We start from the raw sequence: 21,709 nt of genomic DNA, 5'->3' as shown, positions 1-21,709 counted from the left end.
CCTTGTTTGTAGTCTAATTATTGTCTCTCGAACCCTCATGAGAAGTGCTAAGGAAAATGGATGGATGGATGAATCATTACTTGAAACCCTGACAATCATCAATTTGGTGGTTTAATGATGATTTATACTTTGTACATGTGATCAATTATACTACAACATAATAAATAGGTATCGGTGTTCACACCTCGCTCTGCGTTTAGCTTGCAAACAGTCCAGGGTGTACCCCACTTGCCGTATGGATATTGCTGCACTTTTTTTTTAAAACACAATTTTAGTCAATTTTGCCTTTTTAGCTTACTAATTAATAATGCTGCATTTGATGTGGCACAGTAATTCACTTTTCTATGTTGACGTTAATTTGGCAATGAGGTTAATAAGCGCTAAGAAAATATTTGTGCTCACAGGCCACATTTGTTTATTCTTTCTTTCTTTCTTTCTTTCTTTCTTTCTTTCTTTCTTTCTTTCTTTCTTTCTTTCTTTCTTTCTAATCTTACAAATAGGCCGATTCATTATTACATTTCCCACCCCAATGCTTAAAATGTCTGATCACCGACTCTGACTTCATTTCCCACAGGGCCATGCGGCTTTGGTGACGTATTAAACACGCGACAAGCACTGTTCCAGCGGCAGCGATTTGCGAGAGAGAAGGCACATTTGATCATTTTTTCGCGTTTATTTTAAAGGGTTGAGCCTTAGTAAGGACGCCCGTGCGCTTTTTTTCTGTTAATTACCTGAAGTCTGAACCTTCGAGGTAAGTTAAAGTGCCTTTGAGAGGGTTTATTATCGTTAGCCGGCTACGTCTAGCCTACGTTTGCTACCTTGGAAGCTGTCGAAAACCAAACTAGCTGCACGTATACTTTGTTTATTTTAGTTTTAATGTGTCCTTTGTATTATTATTCCTGGATAATGTTAATTCAAGAGTCTGTTGCTGGTTGTTCTATCATTTAGTTGTAAATGTTATTGAGTCTGACTGACCAGTTAGTCCCCACAAAAATGTTGAGCGTTAATGTAAACATAGCATATTGAACAGGATAGTATGTTGACTTGTGATCTTTAGGCCAAGCTTAGAGTGTTATTAATAATAGTTAAATAATAATTTGCAAGTGAACACAGAGGGACCGGAAGAGTCACAGAAAGGCTCCAAACGCATTGTATATATATTTTTTTACTTCATTTTTTTTTTTTTTATATTGTCATCATTACTGTCCTCTGTGTGCAGATGTCTTTGGCAGACGAGCTCCTGGCGGACTTGGAGGAGGCGGGCGACGAGGGCGAGGATGGCCTGTACCCAGAAGGCGAGGACGGCGACAGCGACGGCGAAGCCTCGCAGGGGAGGAACGCCGGCGGGCTGGAGGACATCCCCGAGGAGATGGAGGTGGACTACAGTAAAGCCGACAGTGTCGCGGCCATCGCCAAACTCCGTAACAGCAAGCAGGTTCGTCCCGCGGCATGCGTATTGAAACGTCTGCTGTTGTTGTTGTTGTGGCGGTTTCTTAACGGAGCTGCTTCGTTAGTTTTCAGATATCGTGGAGAAGATATCGGTGTATGTCGGAAAGCAGCGCATGAATTCAGAAGGTTGAGCTGAAATCCTTTCAAGTATTTGTGAGCGGGTTATGCATCACCGCGGGGTTCTCTGTACATTGATGTATTGTATTTTATTTTGTTGCCAGTGTCGGGCCCCGTGGAGTCCGACCCAGAATACAGACTCATCGTGGCGGCCAACAACCTGACGGTGGAGATCGACAACGAGCTCAGTGAGTTTGAATCACTCCTCTTTCGCCATTTCTCATTTTGTGTCGCGTTCAACCGACGCCTCGTTCTTCCCCTCCAGATATCATTCACAAGTTTACGCGCGACAAATACTCCAAGAGGTTCCCGGAGCTGGAATCTCTGGTGCCGGATTCTTTGGATTACATTCGCACGGTCAAGGTGAGAATGGAAGAGAAAAATACGTCTTTTTTTTTTTTTTTGTAACAAAAAATTATTTTGAGAATTAGTGTGTTAATTTAAAGTTCGCCACTCATTTTTTTAACGCGCGATTAATGGCCGCCGCTTACTTTACTACAGACACGTCCACGTCAAAATTTAGCAGTAATACATTTAATAAGGGCATTCTTGACTCATTGAGCCATTTTTAGCAGTAAAAAGTTAATATTTTGCCCAAAATTAATTGGATAACTTCATTATTTTTTATGTACAATTAATACCTTTTAAAAAAACGTTTTTTTTCCACTTGCTGCTGACTAAAGAGGACATCGCCTGTGCTGAGGAAGTAGGTAACGACCAATCATGGCTCACCTGTTTTCTGGGTTTGGTCAACTGAGACATGATTGGTCGTTAGCTACTTCCTCAGCACAGGTGATGTCATCTTCAGTCGACAGCAAGTGGAATTTTTTTTTGTTTTTTAAGATATTAATTCTACATGAAAAATAAATAAAATAAAATAATTTTTTTACTGCTGAATGAGTCAAGTATCCCTTTAATAATAAAAATGCATATATTTGTGGAGACTGCGGTTAAGTTGTATTTTACAATTTGAAAAAATGTGCAGAATTTCAAAGTTACTTCACGTGAAACTTAAAATTAATATGAAAAGAAAAATGCACTTGAGCTGTCAACAATGTTTTGCAAATGCAATTATGCCATCTAGTGGCAGAATTATGACCTAAAAACAAATCAATGCCACGCTCATTATTATTATTTTTTACAGTAGAGTAAATCTTTTTAATGTCAACTAAATTTTGTGATTTATATTTAAATTACTGTATCAATGACTAAATTTTTATCAAAAATTAAATATTTCTATTAGTTTAACATTTTTTCCACTTTTATGTTAACAAGAGCATAAAACTACATTTTATTGTACTTTCAAAACAGATATAAAATTTGCGATTAATCGTGAGTTAACTAAAGTCGTGGGATTAATTACGATTAAAACATTTAATCGCCTGACACCCTTATTTTTTTATATAATATTCAAAGTTATTAAAATAGGCAGATTTCGCTTGATGTTATCTGCAAATTTGAGTTAAAAAAAAATCTTTTCACTCATGAAACGGATTTACTGAAATCATTAAAAATGTTGTTTTTTTTTGCTCAGGAGCTCGGCAACAACCTGGAAAAGTGCAAAAACAACGAAACCTTACAGCAGATCCTCACCAACGCGACCATCATGGTCGTCAGTGTGACCGCATCCACCACGCAGGGGTGAGAGACGCGCGTCGACGCATTTGGACACTTGCGCGCACACGCACACCCACGCGCGCGATCTTGTGTGTGCGCGCAGGTCTCTGCTGAACGAGTTTGAGCTGAAGCAGCTGGAGGAGTCGTGCGACATGGCCTTGGAGCTCAACCAATCCAAGCACAGGATCTACGAGTACGTGGAGTCCCGCATGTCCTTCATCGCGCCCAATCTCTCCATCATCGTCGGCGCGTCCACCGCCGCCAAGATCATGGGTGAGCCTCGTCCCCCGTCCCCCGTCCCTCGCTTCTCCGTCTTCCGCCTGCTCATCGGCGCCCCCCCTGTGGCGCCTCCAGGTATCGCCGGGGGCCTGACCAACCTGTCCAAGATGCCCGCCTGCAACCTGATGCTGCTGGGAGCGCAGAGGAGGACGCTGTCGGGCTTCAGCAGCACCTCGCTGCTGCCCCACACGGGTTTCATCTACCACTGTGACGTCGTGCAGACGCTGCCGCCCGTAAGTCGCGGCGGCCGGCCCACTTTTTGGGCGGCGCTTTTAGGAAACGCGTTACGGCGACAACCGCTAAATCCCAAGACAAATGTGCCGCCGTGCCCCAAGATGGCTGCAAAGCGCTACTTTTGTCTAAATTTAGCTCTTCAAAGCGCTACTTTTGTCTAAATGGGGCTTCTCAACTCAGGAATAAAATTGATCAAAAATAGTTCCTTCATGCCAAGAGGCTTCAAAATAACACCGAAGCACTACTTTTGTCTAAACGTAGCTCTTCATCTCACGTCCGCGTAGTTCTTTGGCTTTAAGGTGGCACCAAAGCGCTACTTTTGTCTAAATGTGGCTCTTCAACTCAGGTCAAAAATAGTTCCTTCATGCCAAGTGGCTTCAACATAACACCAAAGCACTACTTTTGGCTAAATGTCGCTGTTAACTCGCTTCCATGTAGTTCTTTGGCTTTAAGGTGGCACCAAAGCGCTACTTTTGTCTAAATGTGGCTCTTCAACTCAGGTCAAAAATAGTTCCTTCATGCCAAGTGGCTTCAACATAACACCAAAGCACTACTTTTGGCTAAATGTCGCTGTTAACTCGCTTCCATGTAGTTCTTTGGCTTTAAGGTGGCACCAAAGCGCTACTTTTGTCTAAATGTGGCTCTTCAACTTAGGTCAAAAATAGTTCCTTCATACCAAGAGGCTTCAAAATAACACCAAAGCGCTACTTTTGGCTGAATATCGCTGTTAACTCACGTCAACATAGTGCTTTTGGCGCCAAGAAATACTTTTGTCTAAATAAAGCTCCTCAACTGTTAAGCACAGTTTGTTAAGCAGCAAGATGCCAATAAAGCACTACTTTTTGCATAAATAAAGCTCAACATCCTTCTTTAATAAGGTGCCACAAATTGGCACCGTAGCCCTACTTTTCATCCAAATGTTGTGCCTCAAGTCAGATCAGCATAGTTCCTTATTACCAAGATGCTGCAAGGTGGCACAGAAGCACTACTTTTGTCTCAATGAAGCTCCTCAACTCGACTCGCGTCAACTTAGTTCGGTGATGTCAAGAAGCCACGAAATTCTGCAAAGCATTTGTTTGTGTAAATAATCCTCACCACACTCCAATGTAGTTCCTTAATGCCACAAGATGGCGCCATAGCACCTCCCAATGTATGAACTGTATTCCCCCCCCCGCCCCATCATAGCTTTTTTTTTTCCTTCTTATCTTCAGGACCTGAGGAGGAAAGCGGCCCGCCTGGTGTCCGCCAAATGCACGTTGGCTTCCCGAGTGGACAGTTTCCACGAGAGCTCCGACGGGAAGGTGAGTCGGCGTCGCCGCGACCGCGCAATGGCGCCCGCGTCAAAATCCGAGAGTCAAACGGCGTCCGCGCAGGTTGGCTACGACCTGAAAGAAGAAATCGAGAGGAAGTTCGACAAGTGGCAGGAGCCGCCGCCCGTCAAGCAGGTCAAACCGCTGCCCGCCCCTTTGGACGGACAGCGGAAGAAGCGAGGAGGCAGGAGGTACGAACGTCTGCCGACAAATTGCTTTTCCAAACGCTCGCGTTTCCTTTTCAAGCGTTTGAAGTCTTCTTGAAGGTACCGAAAGATGAAGGAGCGTCTCGGCCTGACGGAGATCAGGAAACACGCCAACAGGATGACCTTTGCCGAGGTACGCCACGTGGGCTTAACGGGCATTTATGTTGACCTTTCACCTTCATGAGTGAGCAGGGCTGCTGGATTATGGGGAAAATAATCATCATGATTATTTTGGCAATAAGGAGTGATTTTCTTTTTTTTTTGGTTGTTGCTTCAAACAAGCTGATTTGCCCACAGATAGAAATTAACTTTTTTTCCTGATGAAAGAAGAGCCTGTAACCTTTCGTTTTTATAACAATAGAACACAATATTTTGTGGGCCTTGCAAAATCAGTCAAAATCCGGTAAAACAGCCGGGAGCGAAGGGGGTTGCTTCAGTGAATGAGTTCATTATTTATTTATTTATTTCACAATTATGCTGTAACTGTGGCGTGTAATACCTGAAAATGTGTTTGAATTTCAATTAATTGCGCAGCCATGTGAGCGAGCTTGATTTGTTTTTGTTTTTTTCACGTGGTCTCAGATCGAAGACGACGCCTACCAGGAGGACTTGGGCTTCAGTCTGGGTCAGTTGGGGAAGAGCGGCAGCGGTCGCGTCAGGCAGGCGCAGGTCAACGACGCCACCAAGGCCAGAATCTCCAAATCCCTCCAGGTAAACCCGGACGAGACGTTTCCAAAGGCTGCTCGACTCGCACGCCGTTGTTTTCTAAATGTGTTTTTTTGCTTCGCCAACAGAGGACCTTGCAGAAGCAGAGCATGACGTACGGCGGCAAGTCCACGGTGAGAGATCGCTCCTCGGGGACCAGCTCCAGCGTGGCCTTCACTCCTCTCCAGGTGAAAACATTCACATTCGCATTCGCGTCGTCTCTTTGTTGGCGTTTTCACAATTTCGTTTCGCCATCAGGGGCTGGAGATCGTCAACCCGCAAGCTGCGGAGAAAAAGGTGGCCGAAGCCAACCAGAAGTATTTCTCCAACATGGCGGAATTCCTCAAAGTCAAGAAGGAATCCAAGAAGTGAAATCTTTTTTTTTTTTTTTTTCAATAAAATGTGTACATCCTTAACTTGATTTTCGTTATTTGACTCAAGACAGCCTCGTGATTTGTCAAAAGTATTTATTGAAATGTGTACAATCCTGCTGTGGAACCCTGTAACATCTCCCATGCAGAGCTGTGACGAGACAATAGATACACTCGCCTTCATGGAAAAAAAAAAATCTCCATTTTCCTTTTTCACAGTCGGCACCTCCCCCTTTACCGATCAGCTGCTTTTTACACACAACAAATATTGTCACTGTAGTACACATCTGAAATGATCATAATCATGATCAACATGAGTGCTTAAGGGAGGGGGGGGAAGGGGAGGGGGGATACCGTACTTAACACAACCTGGTGTGACTGTCCACTTTTCCATAGGAGGGATCGAACAACGGCAGCAGATTTGTAGGATTTGACTTTTTCAACACAAGATGCATGTAAACAGTTTCAATGCGCATCCACTTGAACGAGTGGAGACCAATTACGGCTCGATCGACGACTAAATGGATTTTAGAGAGGCGGGTGGGCGAACTACGTACGGCCCCTTTATAGAAAAACAAAACCGCCAATTTTGACATATGACCCAAATTCAGTGCTATGGAAAAGCGCCGGTCGTATAAACGGTGACGAGATTCCCCGCTCTTGCTTTCCCCATGGCGGCGAGGACTTTCTGACATTCACCCGCCAAGCATCAACATCCCAAATCCGCGTGTAAAGATGTACTGAAGGTTGTCCCACAAACACAAAAAAGCCATAAAAATAATGACAGCTTTAACTTAAAAACAAACTTTATTGGTAAAGAGAGAGGGAGTCAGAGACCAGTTCAATTGCATAGCAATTTAATCCAAGTCCGATAAGGACGCTATCCCTGTCACAGGGAAAGGCCCTGTGGTCGCTCTCGTCGATTTTTGTCTTCTTGTTTAAGTGGACCACGACAATATCAATAAAACTATTGATAACCGCTCACTATGTCTAATAGTGACCATAACGTGCATTCACAGGATTTTAAAACCAAGCCAATCCTAACGCACCGCGACTAAAATGTCAACTGTACCTCCCCGTTCTACACCAGAAAGTTACAAATGGGCAGTTTACTTAACGAGAAAAAAATAAAATAATCTTTTTGTTTCGTGTCCAGTCAAAAAAAAAAAAAAAGTCCCGGCTCGTGTACACAGAAAGTTTTTTTTTTTTTTTTTTAAAGAAAGTAAGAACAGAAACAATAAGAAACATGCATTAGAGGGAGGGTGGGGCTTTCCTAATGCCACATACTTGAAGTGTGCACACAAACGGGCGCGGCACGCGCGACAACCCTCTCGGCTCAGGCAGCGCGAGGACGTTTGATGGAAGGGGACGAGGAAGTGGAGCCCGCCGGGGTGCTTTTGTGTTGTTTTTCTTCTCAATTTGATTTTCCGTTTGGTCAAGTGCCAGGCGCTACTTAATCGAGGAGGGCTTTGCGTGAGACGCAGCCGATACAGACGGCGCTCTTCACTTTGTTTTTGTTGTTTTTCTTTTCGTTTTCTTTTTTTTGGAGGGGAGAGCGTTTTTTTCTACTACACATCACAATCTCTATCCACAGTTTGGAGTTCAGTCTCGGAATGTCGACAGCAGTACATTTGTGTCTCTCGGTGTCCTCCGGGAGGGGCGGTCACTGCAGGTCTCGGTCTTCCAGGTACCTGTACTCAAACGTGAAGCCCTCCTTCTTCCGCTGGCCCCATTTCTCATAGTCAAAGTAAATGTAAGTGCCCTGCGGGACACCCAAAAAAAAAAAAAAAATAATCAGTGCACTGATAATAACACACAATCAATCCATGTATCATTTCTCCAAATGGGGAGAAAAAGTGACTGTGGCCCGTGAATGTGTTTTTGTCCAACCTGTTCGAACTCATCGGTGATAGTCTTGGGCTCCTCGTGCCTCTGGAACCACATCATGTACTTGGTGTGAAACCTCCAGGACTGCTTCTTCAGCGCCTTGGCCGACAGATACTGAGCCTTGGTGCCCTGGGGGAGGCCACAAAGCGGGAGGGACAAAAGGTGAGAAGGCCTGACTATAAAATCCGGGACGTTTTTCTCACCCGCAAATATTTCTTTTGTTCACAGCCAAGCAGTGCACTTAGAAATATGGAAGCTGCTAAAAAGTATGTATTTATAAGAAATAAAAATAAAAAGCTGCAATTTATTACTAAAATTTTTGACTTATTTCTATATAATTAATTAATAATAATATAAATAAAAACAAATATATATATTATATATTTAATAAATATAAATATATAATAATAATTGAGTAATTAACTCATTCACTGGCATTGACGGCTATAGACGTCAAAAATTAATTTGATCTATTTTTTTTAGTTTGATATTTTTTCCACTTTTGTTAAGAAGAGTATGAAAACCTAGATATTTTTTTTAAATATCATTTTTTAAAGAAAAGAAAAGATTATTAAAAATTAGGGTCGTCAGGCGCTTAAAATTTTCAATTGTAATTAATCACATGACTTAATTGATTAATTCACGATTAATCACAAATTTTATATCTGTTCTAAATGTACAATATTTTTTATCTAGGTTTTCATACTCTTGTTAACAAGTGGAAAAAAGTGTTAGACTAATATGAATAGTTCAAACGAATTTTTGACGTCTATAGCCGTCAATGGCAGTGAATGAGTTAATCATGAGTTAACTAGTGAAGTCATGCGATTGATTACAATTAAAAATCGCTTGACGCCCCTAATTTTTAATAATCTTTCCTTTTTTAAATTTATTAATTTATTTTTTTTAAAGAAGAAAATATAAAAAATTAGGGGCGTCTGGCGAGTAATTTTTCTTTATTGTAATTTATCGCATAACTTCACAATTTTTTTTTTATAAAGAAAAGATTAAAAAAAGAAAAGATTATTAAAAATGAGGGGCGTTTGTTTTTGTTTTTTTTTAACTAATAGAAATAGTTCAAATGAATTTATGGCAGTGAACGAGTTAATTAATCATTTATATCAAAACATTTTAATGGACCATTTTACAATTGCTAAAGTGACACCCGACGCTGAGGGTGCTGAGGACTGAGCGGACGGCACCCGCGCTCACCTCCAGGTAGTAGAAGATGAAAAACAGTGTTTCTGTGGACAATCGCTGGTAGAACTCGATTGAGTCTGAATGGTGCGGAGGCATCTGATAATGGAAGGGCAAGGTGGGGCACGGGTTCCTCATCAGGTATTGCCTACAAAGACAGAGAAAAAAAGTTACATACGGGGAACCTGGAATTAAAAACCTGAAAAAATTAACCAACGCGTTTCGTTCTGTCACAAATGTCTACTAGCTTAAATGCTAACATACAATGGGAAACACCATAGATGAGCTAACTGAAATTAGCATAAACCCAACACTAATTACCCATCAAACAGCTGCTAATTCTGCGTCACGTTGCGGCAAGGGCCTATAAACCCAACAAACGATGGATCACGCTATCGCGGCTGTTCACTAAAAAGGTACAAAATGTCAACTCCAAATCCACGGCGAGGCCTCCGCGCCCTCTCACCTGATCCTCTCGGAGTCCGAGGGGTGCGGCATGTGCGTCCACGCCGACTCCTGCATGGCCTGCTGGTACAGTTGGTCTTTGGGGAGGGGGGTGGGCCCCAACGGGCAGACGCCGAGCGACGGCGGGATGCTGACCTCCGACACGGATGGCTGCGGCGCCGCCGGGGTGCCGGGCGCCGCGGACGACGAGAAGATGTCTGCGGGTCCGAGAGGGAAACGACAGCGGGTCAAATTGCGCTTTTCATTGGACTGCCCCTTTCGAGAAAGCCCGTAATGTAGCTTTTGTAAACGATCTACGGGCCGAAGACATTTTCATGGGGCGCGCTCGAGCGGTGGAGAGAAAACAACACGTGATCGTTCTGACCTCGCTCTGTTATGTGCAGGTTCGGGATCTCCCCGTCAAGGCCTGATCCCAGGGCCGCCCTCTCCGCCATGGCCTTCAGGGAGATGAGAGGCTCGGGAGCCTGACGAGGGGACGAGGACACGGGCAGAAGTAGAAGACAAGAGTTTAGAGGAAAAAGAGCAGTGGTCTTGATATAGACCAGTTATTCTCTCTCCTTTTTTTCAAATCCAGTCCAGTACGTGTGTTAACAAAGAGCAGAGTTATTAAACTGTGTTTTGAATCTTTATTTCATATGATCTATTCTGATAATATAGGATACCAGCAAATCTGGGGAACCGTATTATACTGAAAAAGAATAAAAACGCTTTTAACTCATTCACTCCCAGCCATTTTCACTGAAGCAACCCCCTTCGCTCCCGGCTGTTTTACTGGATTTTGACTGATTTCGCAAGGCCCACAGAATATTGTGTTCTATTGCTATAAAAACATGGAACCTACCAAAAAAAAGATTAGAGTTTTTGCTTTCATCAGGAACAAAAAGTACATTTGTATCTGTTTCCGTTTTGCAGCAATTAGCATTAGAATATTTTCATCATTATTCACAAAACTTTTTTTTAATTGTGGGAAAAAAAGCTTGTTTGCAACATGGCCTGGTTGATCTCTTATACTCTGCTGCCACCTGCTGGCCTTTTTTTGTAATAACTACCATTGCTTCATGCATTCTCTTCAGTTCAGAGGCTGCATCAAAGCCTTTTGTATGCTCTAGCAAAAAAACTAACAAAAAAATCATAAAAACGTATAAGTACGTCTTTGGGACACGTGCATTATTTAAAAAAGAACATATTTATACGTTTTGGGGAGCAAATGAGTTAAGGGTTATTTTTCCCCTGAGAAATTGGGAGAGGAAAAAACTCGGCTGTTTGCAACAAGGTGGCAAAATTTGCCAGAAAAAAACCTTTAATATTTGTGAGAAAACATTTGTGAGAAAAACCCCACAAACTTCATAGAGAAAAAAAAATTGCGACATTATGAAGCGGCAAATTTGGGAGAATTTTTTTTGGGCAAAACTCCCGAGAAAATTGTCTAAAATGTTTTACATTATAAAGCGGCAACTTTTTGAGAAAAAAACTAACAAATTGGCAAGAAAAAAGTTGAATATTTTCGACATTATAAAATGGCAAATTTGCGTGAACAAAATTGACAAAACCCCCTGAATATTTGCGACATCATAAGCAGCAAATTTCTGAGAAAAAAACTTGAATATTTGCGAGAAAAAAACTTGAATATTTGCGACATTATAAGTGGCAAATTTGTGAGAACAAACACACATTTACAAGAAAAAAATGAATATTTGAAATATAAGTGGCAATAAAAAAAATCCTCACAAATTTGCAAGAAAAAAACTTGAATATTTTCAACATTATAAAGCGGCAAATCTGAAAGAAAAAACACAAATTTACAAGAAAAAAACAAATATTTGCGACATTATAAGTGGCATTTTTTTTTAAAAAACGTGGATATTTGCAACATTATAAAGGGGCAACTCACTAATTTATGACAAAAAAGTAGAATATTTGCGAATGCTTAATATATGGTTAATCTCTGCTCAAGCAATTACAAGCTCCTTATCTAAAAACCCGACTGAAATGTAAAATTAAAAGCATTCTTCCACTGAAGGCATTTTGCACAATTGGGAATTGTGATTGGCACAAACATCCGAGTAGGCTGCGTGTATTTCTCGCAAGTTTTTGAATTATTTTCTCTCAATCTCCTTTTTTTTTTTTTTTGCAAATTTGATACTTTATGTCACTAATATTCAAGTTTTTCCTCGGAATATTAGCCCCTTCTAAAAAAAAATTTTTTTTTAAACGTCTACATGGCGCCATCGTAAATTCCCTCCTGTAACGCGCGTGCAGACCTTAAAGCGTCACGGCAGGCCTGTAATCCGCCCGCTTCGCGCCTAACATTTTGTCCAATCAATTAGCGTCTCACCTTGAGGCCCTCGGAGGCCTGCGTGTAGGAGTGGGGCCCGTTGAGGAGGCTCCCTCCGCCGGGCGTGCTGTCCGAGAAGGAGGGCGAGGGCGAGCTGGGGGGCAAGGTGATGGAGCTGATTAAACTGGGCCCGTTGTCCAACCTGCACGAGAAGACAAGCTGAGCGTCGGTTGGCCTCCCGTCGGTCGCGCAACGAGCGCGGCAAAAGCGCGGAAAAGTCAAACGTGGACGTACGGCTGACTGGTTGAGGAACTGAGGGATGACGGCTGGCTGCTTTGAGACTGGCTCGGTGTGCTGAGAGCCGATTCGGTGGAGCTCTCGGCCACGACCGCACTGTAACCTGAAGGACATCACAGCAAGGGGGGGATTTTTTTTTTTTTGCATTTACATTTATTGCAATTTTCAGTTAACCTTCTTTCTTTGAAATTAAACTAAGATAAGAGAAAATGTAACCTTTTAGTTTATTTTGAAATTTTGAAAAAATGCATTTACTGTAGAAAACAAAAAGGGAGCTTTTGTTTTAACTGAACTTTTTAAGACATACTAATGATCCTGAAAGGCCCCGGACCTTTTTTTTTATTTTTTAATGAACAAAACAAAGACGTCTATTGACTGAATATTAATTTTTTTTAATCCATTTTTTTGCGAATCTTAAAAAGTTGTTCAATAAACATATACATGGAAAAGATCAAGAAAGTTAAGATTCTGAGTTTTTTTTTTTAAACTGGTTTCAGTTCTGTTGCTGCAATACGGACAGAATTCAGTTGCAAAAAAAAAATTGATAAAAAAATTATAGACTAATACTGTAGAATAATGAACCTATGTAGCCACCATTTATTTTTGATGGTGTGCTGTCAGATGCTTGTAATATGCGTAGTGCTGTCACTATCGAATATTTTTTAGAATGTATTCATCTGTCAATTATTCAATCAATTAATCGACTAGATACATTTTAATTTTGCATTAAAGTGTGTTCCAAAAGCATTTTCCCCCTGAATACTGTATTATTAATTATTGATTGGGTGTTTATTTCGTACTTCGTATTCATATAGTGATTTTTAAAAAAAGGGGGCGATTGATGTACTATGTTGACGGTTCGGTAATTGTTTTCCAAAGTAAAAACAGACGTTTGCAAAAGTCTTATTTGGATTAAACATAGAATAATTACTGTTGATATGCTGAAATCACAATTTTTGGACAATTTTAAATTAAACAATGGCTCCAAATGGTTACTCGATTATTAAAATAGTTGTCGATTAATTTGGTAATCAATGACTTGATTAATCTGGACAGCTCTAAATTTGCGCCTCCACTCAACACAGATTACGAACGACTGACGTCGCCAAGCACGAGCCCACATACTTGTGCTTCCATTCTGCTTGAGTCCGCTGGGCGGCCGCGCGGGCGCGGCGCTCACGCCTCCGACAATCCCGCCGCCGCCGCCGTTGCCCCCCATCATGCCGACCACTCCGGAGGAAACGCCGATGGAGCTGGGGGGCACCTGAGAGGCGGCGGACGAGACGTTCTGGCCGGACACCAGGCCCAGGATGCTGCCGCTCAGCGAGCCGTGTCCGGAGCCCAGCAGGCCGAGCGCCGTGGCCGCTCCGTTGGTGGTGACGCCGCTGGAGCCGGAGGTGGTGATGATGGAAGTGCTGCTCTCCACTGAAATGCTGGATGGCGTGCTGCCGCCGCTCAGGCCCAAGCCCCCCGATGCCGCCGCCTGCGCGTAAGGGGCCGGCGTCGAGCCTGAAATGAGCCCCGCCATGGTGCTTAGAGACGCGGAGTGGACCCCCAGGCCTAAAGCCGACATCTGGTTGGCAACGGCGCTCCCCGTCATGCCGCCTTTGCCCAAACCCAAGCCCAGCCCGAGTCCCAAGCTGGACACGGGAGCCGAACCGGACGAGGCCTGCGACAGGGAACTGGCCGCCGATGAAATGGCCGTGCTCGGCGCCGGCATGGACGAGGCGGTGGACGCCGGGAGCAGCAGGTTGCCGGGCGGACTGTGGGTGCTGTTTGAGGGGGCCGAGGGTTTGGACAGAGGCGGCTGTTGCTGCTGCGATTGGTTCTGCGGCTGAGCCTGCTGCTGCTGCTGCTGCTGCTGCAGCTGTTGCGCGGGCAGATGCTGATGCTGCTGCACGGCGCTGCTGAAGCTGCCTATGAGGCCGCTGGTGGTGGGAACCACGGGCACGCCTCCCACCACGCTCGCCATGGACACCAGGGAGGACGAGGAGGAGGAGCCGGACGTGGTGGAGGAGGAGAAGGAGGAGAGCAGGGAGGGCGTGCCGTTCTTAACAGGTGACTGCAAGCCAAAAAATATAAAAAAAAGCAGCAGAGAGAACATGTCAGACAGGCGTGACCGTCGGTACGAATGATCGCTCATCTCCACACGTACACGGATATTTTCAAAAGGTGTGTTTGAGATTTGTGGTCACACACAATCATGTGCTTGCGTTCGGAATCGTTCACTCGTTCTCTACGCCTTCAATATATCTTTTTTTAATATCCTGGACTGTAATTCACACATCAATCTAGGACTGCTCGATTATGAAGACACAATTAATTTGGTAATAATTGAAATTGCGATTAGGGCGGTCATTTGTTTTTGGGAGAAAAAGTTTACGCAAAAAATATGAAGACAAATGAATGTCTTTAAAACACTATAGGTGCTTTGGAAGTTTTTTGGGGGGGCCAAACAAGATGGATTAAATTTTTAAAATGTAAAAAAATGTAACAACTCAAAATTAGTATTAATAATCTTTTTTTTTATTTTTACGATTATGCCAATTTTGTAATTGTGGACGTGATAATTGAAATTGTAATTGAATTTTAATGAATTGCACAGCCCTACATCAATCAAAGTCAAAGTTGTCATTGATTAGTGCTTATAATAAATATTAAAAATATAAATAAATAATACAAACAATGTTTTCAAATGAGTATTAAAATGACAAAATACAAAATAACTATTTTAATAATCACTTAATCTGTCCACTATTTTTTTTTGATTAAATTATTCATCAAAAACATCCCTTTATTCTACAAAAACAGGACATTATTTCAAACATCATATGATTCTAGTTACTGGTTTGGCCTGCATCGTTCAGTTTTAAGCAAAATGGACGCGGACGCCACGCGGCACGCGGGCTGGCCTCTCGAGTGAGCTGCAGGCTGCAAAATACGAGCGGCGCATAATCGGCAATCATCAACTAATAAACGTTTCCACGGAAATCCGACAATTCTCAAGAGACCGATTTTACCGTTGTGAACAGTAATGAAAAATTTGAAATATGAGACCGTGCCATATTGTTATTTCAGGATTCTGATCAGCGTGTAACGTGTGTGTGTGGTCATGTCTGGATTTTTATTTATTTTTTAATATCCAGGTACGTGCGGACATGGCTCAAGTGCACACGGAGGAAAAGTGTAGTGTGAACGAAAGAGGCCCAACAGAAGCAGAAGATGACACAACCAAACCAGAAGTCCCCGGCCGTGGTCCCACAGAGACAAACGTGCTGCTTTTCTTTTCTTTTTTTACGGACAGGAAGCCTCCAGCCACCGTGACTCTTCGGGACCAAGGGCGAAGAGCGTGGCACTACACTGTTCGTCTAGCCACACAGCACGGACGAGAGCCTCTCACCTGACTAACTTCACTGTCTGTTGAACGTCCCCTTTTCTTATCGTCCTCTGAGTTCTCCTACAGGAGGAGATACCTTCATGTGACAATCCACTTTTTTGGAAAAGGTTTTGAGTCAGCACACGAGCCGGTGGATTAGAACACAACGGGGGGGGGGGGGGGGGGGGGGGCTTGCGGGAGGGGTTAGCGGGGGTGGGTGGGGGGTACAGAACTCAAGGGAGGGAATATACATCACGCAAAGACAAAAGGATTTCCTCATATAGTGGCCGGGGGGAGCTGAACTAGTAAATGCAGCAGGTATTAATTAGGGTTAAAATATTTACATATATATATATATATAGGAATACATGATTTGGATGCATTACGAAGTTGTGTAATAGTATTTTATGCTGGGAAAAAAAGCTCATACTAAACAAAATACAATATTGTGCTTTTGTACATAACAGCGACGAACTCCAATGACACTGAAATGTTGAGGCACTTACTTGCTAATGCTAATCGAGTTCCTCCGCATGTTAACTCGTATCACAAGCATATTACGTTCCCCTTTATCTGACCATTAGCATGGACTTTAAACAAAGAAAGGCCAAAACATGCCTTGCGAAATTTTAACTACGAAAAAAAAGAAGAAAAGCCACCAGAGGGTGCTAGAACCGCACAAATGGAAATCAACAGATGCGCTGGTTTTAATTGTTGTTTTAACTCATTCACACCAAATTTTTAAGAATCGTTTTTTCTTTTTAAATCGTGAGTTAACGAGTGAAGTCACGCGATTAGTTACAATTAATTTTAATCACCTAACGCCCCTAATTTTCCCCCAGCAAGGCATTCTTCTTGCCACCGTTTTTTTTTTTTTGGAAGACTCCGCTCCACATACAAATTCTACAGCTTTCTCTTAAACGTTACCATAAACACGAGGTGTGCTAATATCCTGCCGTAATGTTGTTTACAGTGATACGTGAGGAAAACCGACATGGTAAATACAGCGACATAAGTCAAGCATGTGGTATTTTTTGTTTCCTGAGGGCACAAAAAAAAAAATCAATTAGAGGTGCTGCAGCTATTTATTCATGTTTATGTGTTGATTAATTGGGGAAGCTATCGGAGCGGAGGCCACTACTTGAGGAAATACACTATTACACACCACTCACAAAGAAATTGGGATATTCCGCTTCCGATTGAAATTTCAGGAACAAATAGATGAACTTACTTTGACCTGCTTCTGCATTTTTGAATGCAAAACTTTAGAGCTCAAAATAAGCTCGCTATAAAAGTAAGAGCGCATTTTAGCTTCATCTTGAAATTTCACCCGGAAGCCCAACATCCCTCATTTATCCTGAGCGGTGCATCTTCTGTACGAGCTGAACCGGAGCCGGAGTTCAAATGTCGATTCCGGGAGGCGCGAGCCGAGGAACTCACCGCGGCGCAAGTGGCGGGCGACGGAGGGATGGGCGACGACGAGGTGGTGGAGGTGGGAGTGCTGCTCGAGTGGAGGTACATCTCATCTTCCAAGTTGCCTTGACCCGATGGCGACGTGGCCACTAATGCTGTAGCTTCGAGAAAACATACAACACTGTGAGTGATGAAAACAAAAAAGGGATTTTTTTCCCGGATGTCCAAAAATAAAAAATAAAAGTTCTACTCACGGATGTCCTCCAGGTCTAAGTCATCGTAGAGGAATTCGTTCTCTTCAAAGTCGGGGTCTTGTGACGAATCTATGTAATACTCCACGTCATCTTTGATCTTCTGAATGGCGTCCACCGGCACCGAGTCGTTGTCCAGCATCCGCAAGATGGTCTCCAGCATGCGAATGTGGAAGCGGTGCCTCTCGATCAGGCGCTTGAGCTCGTCGATGCGATCTTGCTTCTGGCAGTTTGGAGTCGGAAATAACAATTGGAGCGGCTTCAACGCGTTTGGCGTCAACAGAGCAAACTGGATTTACCTCTTTGTCGCCTTTCTTCTTTCGCGTTTGAACCGAAAGAGACTCCACCTCGCTTTCAAACTGATCGACCTGCATATTTAGAGTGTCTATCGTATTCTGGGAGGAGAAGAGAGCGGGGAAGAAAAAAAACCAAAAACATTACAGCAAAGTTGGATGAAAGTTGTGAGAATGTCGTAAGTAATGGCGCAGTTGCGTTACTGTTAGCCACTGTCCCGTCTCCTCCTTTTCCCTCTGAGCTGGATCCACTTTCTGAGCCAGTCCCAAGCCTTCTTTGGAGTAGGCTTTTGTTTTTGTTTCCCGCTCCACCACTTTGAACCGCTCCATTTGCTAACACCAACGTCAACAACAACAACAGTGTAAGCCCTTGATCATTCCAACGTTAGCACGGACAAAACGCGCATGTGGAAGCGGCGGCGTACCGTCTCGATGAGCTTGCGGTTCTCGACTAGCTGCCGTTTGTCTTTGATCTCGTTGGAGGCCACCCATGTTTTTATCTGATCTCTCAACCGCTGCAAGGAGAACGTGCAAAGGTTTTTTTTGGGGGGCTGGATTTACATTCACGTGGTTCATGTGACACAATTTGCATGTTTTTTTTGGGGGGGGGTTCTCAAGTGGCACAACTGGGATATGCTGGTTAGAAGTGAAAATAAAACTTTGAATCAGCTGGATGTCCCCCCTTTCAGAATTAGACCTCGAGGCCAAAGAAAATCTGATACGTGTCGGATATGTGCCAATTTGAGTGCAGTGTAAATACCATTGGCGGTGCCAAGGGCAACTTGACGTTGACGCCTGCATCGGCTCAAACGACACAAATAAACACCCCCAAATAAACACTACTGTATATATCGAAATGATACATTGGAGACAAGTCATTCGTTAAATAATAATTGGTTAATAATAAATAAGTGACACAGCCGTACTCCACTGAGAGACTGATGGTCATCTTTAAGTTAATTCCACCCTGGGAAGGAAATGCTTAGTGATGCCGCGAATATTCAGCCGCCGAAAATGTTCAGCTGAAAATGGCAAAAATGCGGGCATTCGGCCCGAAATAAAATTCAAGCCGAAAGAGGATGTTGTGGTGACGCAAGCAAAAAAAAAAAACAACAACAACAACAAAAACACTTGGTCCCTTTCTTTGAAGAACTTTAGGCAAAACCCCTCTATCTGTTTATTTTTAAAACTCGTCTTAAAACACAACATTATTCCTATGGACTTTGACTCAGCATGAGACTCAGTATTGTCTTAGTGTTATGCGGTGTTTACTGTTTTTATCTTATTAAAGTAATGGTTGTTTTAAAGTGATCTGTAAAAAAAATAGTTGAGTTGAGGTACACACACACAAAAATGCACTTCTGGGCTTTTTTTTGGCGGGAGTGATTTACAAATGTTTAGCCAATGTCTGAAGGTGGCCCAAAACAGCGGCATAGTGGAAATGGGCCACCGTTATTGTTGAAATGTTACGCTTGTCATTATTTTATTTTTTTATTGGTTATGTTTATGTTTTCACAAACCCCGTTTCATTGTATCTGCACCATACACTGCCAATAAAAGCTTTCCAGTTGATTTCTGCTTAGACACAGACATGCATGTACTGTGAAACTGTGAATGCTTCATACCTTTGCCTTTGATTGCTTTGCTTGGACAACTCTTAACAGTTACAAAGGTAATACGTCATTTATTGCAACTTTATGTAATTCCAGCAATTAGAGAGTATACTTTAAAGAATTTGATATTGTCATTGTAAGTTTAATCACTGTGCGTTTGCATGGCAACTAGAACTTAACGCAACACCTTCCCCCAAATGCGGAAGTGTTGCGAGTCCATCGGAGTATTGTAGAAGTGACCCCAGGTTTTAAAATCTGCAATATTGTTTACTTCTATGTTGTTGCTGCCCAGTGTTGACACTTTTGGAGCCATTTATGTGCAATTCCAGCATTGTTTCATATTGTGCCACTTGATATTACCATGGAAATAGCAAAAAATAATAATAAATCGACATATTTTGTACTTGGCCCTACAATGTAAATCCAGCCTATGGGACAATTTCACGCAGGCACATGACTGATAAAATAAAATAAAAATCTGGGAACATGCCATACCTGTAATTTTTTAATCTCTTTCTTGAGGTCAGCTTCATATTTTTCCTTCTGGTTTGCATTAGCTGCATTGTGAAGCTAAAACATAAACGGGTTATATTCCTGGTTAACCGGTATATTCTTTTTATCCACGAGAGTCCGAATAAACACAAAAGACAAACGTTCTCTCACCTTTTGCCAAATGTCTTCAAACTGCTCTACGCCTTCCGCTACTTTTTTCAAGCATCTGTCAATCTCACCTGTGTGGGGAGGAACAGTATTAAACACACGTGTACCAAACCTTGATGTCCCATTCATTACGATAGTGTCACACAATTGAAGTAGGGCGAGAAGACTACACAATGAGGGGAATCTGTGCCAACATCACAACTGCTGACACTCCCCCCTAAAGGTCTTTACCTTGAAGTTTTCTCTTGTCAGCCATGGCTCTGACTACGACGATGTCCACATTCCGTCTGTCACAAAGTTAGCTGTGTGAGCAAAGTGTGTGTGGGGGGGTGAATGAACACAAAACACCCACAGTATCAAACGGAACACAATTCATCAAACCATCTTGCCTTGCACGGTTGCCCCGCCACACTCGAAATGACGTTAACTGGCGCCCCGTGCTCGTTAGCTGCGCACATTCAAATACACGCTCACACGCAACAACTACACGGTGGTTTCGTTTTTACATAAATAAACTGAATTAATTCTAGTAAAACTATGACGGATATGGTTGTCAGCTAGTCGGCTAACGCTAGTGCTTTAGCCAGCTGCTAAGCTCGTCCACCTCGCTCGAGAAGCTACGAGTTCGCTTCTAAACAAGTAGCGCGATGCGTATCGATGGAACGACATCGCATCCGTGCAATATTGTATGCATAGCTTTGGTATAGTGTTGCTGCGTGGAGAAAATGCACACGATTTCAAGAGAGCGTTCACATCGTAAACCTGCTAGCTAATTTGTCTTTCTGGCTAGCTAAAGGCATAAAATGCTAGCTAGCGGCTCGGCTAGCCATATTTAGGAAAAAGGGAAACTGGGTCGAGGCGACCATCAAGAGTCACACTTTTTTTGTACGACATTTACCTATAGTATGGGCTTTCGTTTGTCTTTTTTCAATAACAGCCAAAACTTATTCCAGAAAGTCTTCTTTACTTCCAAATTGTGTTTTCTTTTCGACAAGCTCGCTCACTGGAATATTGCTGAAGTGAAGATGGACGGTTGCTAAAAGATCCCACCTCCGCGTTAGCAGCCCGCCCTAAAGTCTATCTACGGCCTGTGATTGGTCGAAGGCGATGTCGGTCACTGAGGGACTTCCGCTGGGACGACGGCCAGCCATTGGTTCAGCTGTGTGATGAATTATGACCCCGCATACACATACATAAATATCGTTTTTTAATGCTAGGTTTTTATGCCTGACAAAACCAAAATTCTATTATTTATCTCATGAAATTGTACAAATTTATTCCCAACAGACTATTCGTCTAATAGTCTTAAAATCACACCAACAAAATAATAATTGCCCACCTTGTAAGGTACAGTACATCTGCATTAGTCTCATGAATTGCACAAGGTTAAGATGGGAACTACTTCTACTATTTTGATAATCTTGTCTTGCTGAATAATGAAAGCACAATCACAAAAATAATAGCTCATTAATGAAATGATATTCTAGAAATGATCGTTTGAAAATATCAATACTTAAAGATAATGTATTTAAAGTGTTGCATGTTGATATTTATCCGCTTTCTACCGTGTTAAATTTTTTTGACAATTATTGTGAGAAATCATTAACATGATCAGTGTCTTTACATAGATTGTTATTAATGAGATAATTAAAGGTAAAAATGCATAATTCAGAAATGTGTATCAAACTGGTAGT

At 42.5% G+C, this 21,709-nt stretch overlaps 2 protein-coding genes across 7 annotated transcripts; one reads left to right on the top strand and one right to left on the bottom strand.

The window, feature by feature from the left end:
* Window positions 1-583: 583 nt before the first annotated feature.
* prpf31 (PRP31 pre-mRNA processing factor 31 homolog (yeast)) lies at window positions 584-6,333 on the top strand. The gene is made up of 14 exons (XM_086078250.1): window positions 584-751; window positions 1,220-1,435; window positions 1,515-1,575; window positions 1,671-1,754; window positions 1,832-1,929; window positions 3,101-3,207; window positions 3,287-3,456; window positions 3,538-3,695; window positions 4,908-4,997; window positions 5,070-5,197; window positions 5,273-5,345; window positions 5,795-5,923; window positions 6,007-6,105; window positions 6,176-6,333. The coding sequence occupies exons 2-14, from the start codon at window positions 1,220-1,222 to the stop codon at window positions 6,287-6,289; spliced, it is 1,527 nt and encodes a 508-aa protein (XP_085934376.1). The 5' UTR covers window positions 584-751; the 3' UTR covers window positions 6,290-6,333.
* A 33-nt stretch (window positions 6,334-6,366) lies between these two features.
* cnot3a (CCR4-NOT transcription complex, subunit 3a) lies at window positions 6,367-21,066 on the bottom strand. Of its 6 annotated transcripts, none has more exons than XM_086078244.1 (18): window positions 20,914-21,066; window positions 20,247-20,317; window positions 20,019-20,086; window positions 19,851-19,925; window positions 18,168-18,257; window positions 17,947-18,075; window positions 17,749-17,844; window positions 17,453-17,672; window positions 17,226-17,359; window positions 15,810-15,866; window positions 13,535-14,471; window positions 12,407-12,512; window positions 12,173-12,314; window positions 10,202-10,301; window positions 9,839-10,034; window positions 9,388-9,520; window positions 8,179-8,304; window positions 6,367-8,050 (listed from the first exon to the last, which is right to left on the bottom strand). In XM_086078244.1, exons 2-18 carry the CDS (start codon window positions 20,269-20,271, stop codon window positions 7,952-7,954), a joined length of 2,733 nt encoding a protein of 910 aa, XP_085934370.1. In that variant the 5' UTR covers window positions 20,272-20,317; window positions 20,914-21,066; the 3' UTR covers window positions 6,367-7,951. The 6 variants fall into 6 exon arrangements, with proteins under 6 accessions (XP_085934370.1, XP_085934372.1, XP_085934371.1 ...); XM_086078246.1 differs by having other exon boundaries at window positions 17,226-17,353; XM_086078245.1 differs by having other exon boundaries at window positions 20,247-20,302; window positions 20,914-21,063.
* Window positions 21,067-21,709: the final 643 nt, after the last annotated feature.

Source organism: Leptonotus elevatus, chromosome 6, assembly GCF_054856555.1.
Source record: "Leptonotus elevatus isolate MCC_2025b chromosome 6, RoL_Lele_1.0, whole genome shotgun sequence".
Taxonomy (NCBI): Eukaryota; Metazoa; Chordata; class Actinopteri; order Syngnathiformes; family Syngnathidae; genus Leptonotus; species Leptonotus elevatus.
Note: the sequence above shows the minus strand (reverse complement) of the source record. Positions and strands in the feature narration are given on the sequence as shown.

Excerpts from the sequence above, each read along its gene's own strand:
- prpf31 (XM_086078250.1), top strand. The coding sequence starts at position 1,220 with ATGTCTTTGGCAGACGAGCTCCTGGCGGACTTGGAGGAGGCGGGCGAC. Across the intron at positions 1,930-3,100 it reads ATTACATTCGCACGGTCAAG|GAGCTCGGCAACAACCTGGA; the intron begins GTGAGAATGGAA and ends TTTTTTGCTCAG. Across the intron at positions 6,106-6,175 it reads TGGCCTTCACTCCTCTCCAG|GGGCTGGAGATCGTCAACCC; the intron begins GTGAAAACATTC and ends TTTCGCCATCAG.
- cnot3a (XM_086078244.1), bottom strand. The coding sequence starts at position 20,271 with ATGGCTGACAAGAGAAAACTTCAAG. Across the intron at positions 18,076-18,167 it reads ACCGCAAGCTCATCGAGACG|CAAATGGAGCGGTTCAAAGT; the intron begins GTACGCCGCCGC and ends CGTTGGTGTTAG. Across the intron at positions 14,472-15,809 it reads CAGACAGTGAAGTTAGTCAG|TCACCTGTTAAGAACGGCAC; the intron begins GTGAGAGGCTCT and ends TTTGGCTTGCAG.